Raw genomic sequence first — 2,336 nt, 5'->3', positions numbered from 1 at the left:
TTTTTTTTTTTTTTTTTTTTTTTTTTCCTTTTTGTCTTTTTTCGTGTCCGGCAACGGATCGCAACCCTCGGTGCTGCGCCCACACCTTGCCCAGCCAGTGAGTGGGAACCGGTCTGTATGTGGGATCCGAACCCTCAGCAGGAGCGCCGCTGCGCTCCCAAGCAGCGCACTGTAGCAGTGCGCCACCAGGCCAGCCCCTAGGTCTCTGTTAAAAGCACCAGCATGTGGAAATATTTTAATGTACTGCATTAGCAAATGGATTAACACTATCACTTACTCACAGATACTAATTAGTGCAATAAAAGCAATGGGCCTTATTTCAAAAGCATTATTTAGTGGGAACAAAGTATAAAAATACCAATTAACTAACTTTTCGTTGTGTTTCACTGCTACAAACAAATGGCTGTCGGTTTCGTTCTGTTGTGCATTTACAAATGTTGGTTGAAATTCTGTTGTGGGAGATAATCTGCCACCATTCCCCTACCTCAGCTATTATCTACAAGTATTATTATGAGTGTTTAAATACCATAGCGACAGCTCCTAATTATCTACATCAGTGGAAGCAAGTAGAATTGTAGATAATCCCAAAATAATTTGCATATGTGAAACACTTTCAAAACACCTGAATATTATAATAATCATATCTTAAAATTGTACTGTGCCTTCCAGTTTCCAAAACTTTTCTAGCTCCTTGTTGTAACTGCATTTCTGTTGGACATAGTACCATCTTTTAAGTAGAGCTACCACTTCTCAGATTTCTCTGCAACTAGATTGTGGACAAGTGAATGAATTTAAAAGGGCTCCTCTGCTACATTTAGAACATGAAAAAGGTCACTAAGGAAAAACAACTAATGTTAGAAATGTCTCCTTATGAGCAACTGCTGATAAAGGGGGAAATGGGAACAAAAATTTTAACAGCCTCAGAGGATCACGGTGGGGATTAAATGAGTTAAAATATTTACAGCAGTCAGCCAGTACCTGGTGCATAGAAAGTGCTACTAAGTGTTCACTATTAGTATAAATATAGAGGGCAGGAGACGATCACACATCAGTCCAGCAAAGCTGGACTTTATGAGTGCTTGCCAGGTGTCAGGGATGGCTATACACTTCAACCCACAGATCCCAGGAAATCATACATCAAGTCTGGATACAGCTCACTTCTTAAAGGGTAATAGTAATTACAGCTCTAACAGCATACGAATGGGAATTTTCCCAACGGGAATTTCAGCTTGGAGGCCCAAAGCTGCAAATAGTAGTAGTTGCTATGTGTCCACAAGCTATGCCATATGGATGGGACTTGGGAGAAGAGACACTTCAAAAGAATTATGCAAACCCCAGTCAATTACTCACCCTCCTGGCTACATCAGGGAGGCAAGTGTTCTGGGAAAGAAGACTGGAAGAGGAGATTTTTTTTGTTTTTTGAAGAGGTTGGAAGGCCCTCCTGTCTTCCCCACTTCCCACTTCCTCCCACCCTCCCGAAAACTCCTTCCAGCGAGCAGCAGCCATGTGTCAGCTGTGTTCAAAAGCAGCCCCATCTCATCCTTTGGTATTTTTAGCTATCAGTATTTCATAAGGATACCTTGCTTTTGTCCCTTAGAAAACATATCAGAAGTCAAAAGAACAAACGGAGGATGAATTGAAAATGGACTACGAGAATTATTTGGAACTGGAAAAGACCGTCCTCATCAATCTTGGCCTCATCAGACCCGCAGAGAAGGTGTCATACATGGAAATCATGTAGAAAAGCTTTCTGAAGGGGTGTTTGGGGGACTTTGAGGGGCTTCTCCCCTCTTTTTATTCATTATTTTTTATGTAAGGTGAATTAGCAAACTGAACATATATAGATTTATTTATAAATATAGGCTTTTATTTCACTGTTATTAAAACTTTTGAATTATAACAATTAAATCTGTTTCAATTTTTGTATTGAATAGGTATTGAATTTTGTACTGCATATGAAAGTTTTCAATAACAAAATTTTTATTTTCCTATAGCAATGGAGAGCTTCAGACACCCCCTGTACCCCCAGTTCTTACCCCACAGAGGCTCTAATTCCCAGACAGAAGTGGAAAATCAAACTTTGCTCCCTGTCAAGTTGCTTTTGGTTACCTCTCCAAAAAGTGCTTTCCCTGGGCCACTTCATAAATTGTAGGGACATTTTCAAATTGAATACAGAAATGTGCATATTAAAAAAGGATAACACATGAAGACCAAATTGGATTTATCCAGGGAATATAAGGTTAACTTAACAGTAGAAAAGAAATCAGTGATTGGTTAGGATAGAAGTTATGATGCCAAATAGATGCAGAAAGATATTTGATTCAACATCCATTTAT

At 39.3% G+C, this 2,336-nt stretch overlaps 1 protein-coding gene across 1 annotated transcript in view; it reads left to right on the top strand.

The window, feature by feature from the left end:
* Window positions 1-1,908, top strand: part of WDR63 (WD repeat domain 63) — a 19,855-nt gene extending 17,947 nt beyond the window's left edge. Inside the window, exon 7 of the mRNA XM_008587710.1 lies at window positions 1,598-1,908. Coding sequence (XP_008585932.1) covers window positions 1,598-1,741 — 144 coding nt within the window. The 3' untranslated portion in view covers window positions 1,742-1,908. The remainder of the gene's footprint in view (window positions 1-1,597) is intronic.
* Window positions 1,909-2,336: the final 428 nt, after the last annotated feature.

This window comes from Galeopterus variegatus, unplaced genomic scaffold (assembly GCF_000696425.1).
Source record: "Galeopterus variegatus unplaced genomic scaffold, G_variegatus-3.0.2 Scaffold4503, whole genome shotgun sequence".
In the NCBI taxonomy this organism is placed as follows: Eukaryota; Metazoa; Chordata; class Mammalia; order Dermoptera; family Cynocephalidae; genus Galeopterus; species Galeopterus variegatus.
This window is presented reverse-complemented; position numbering and strand designations above follow the sequence as displayed.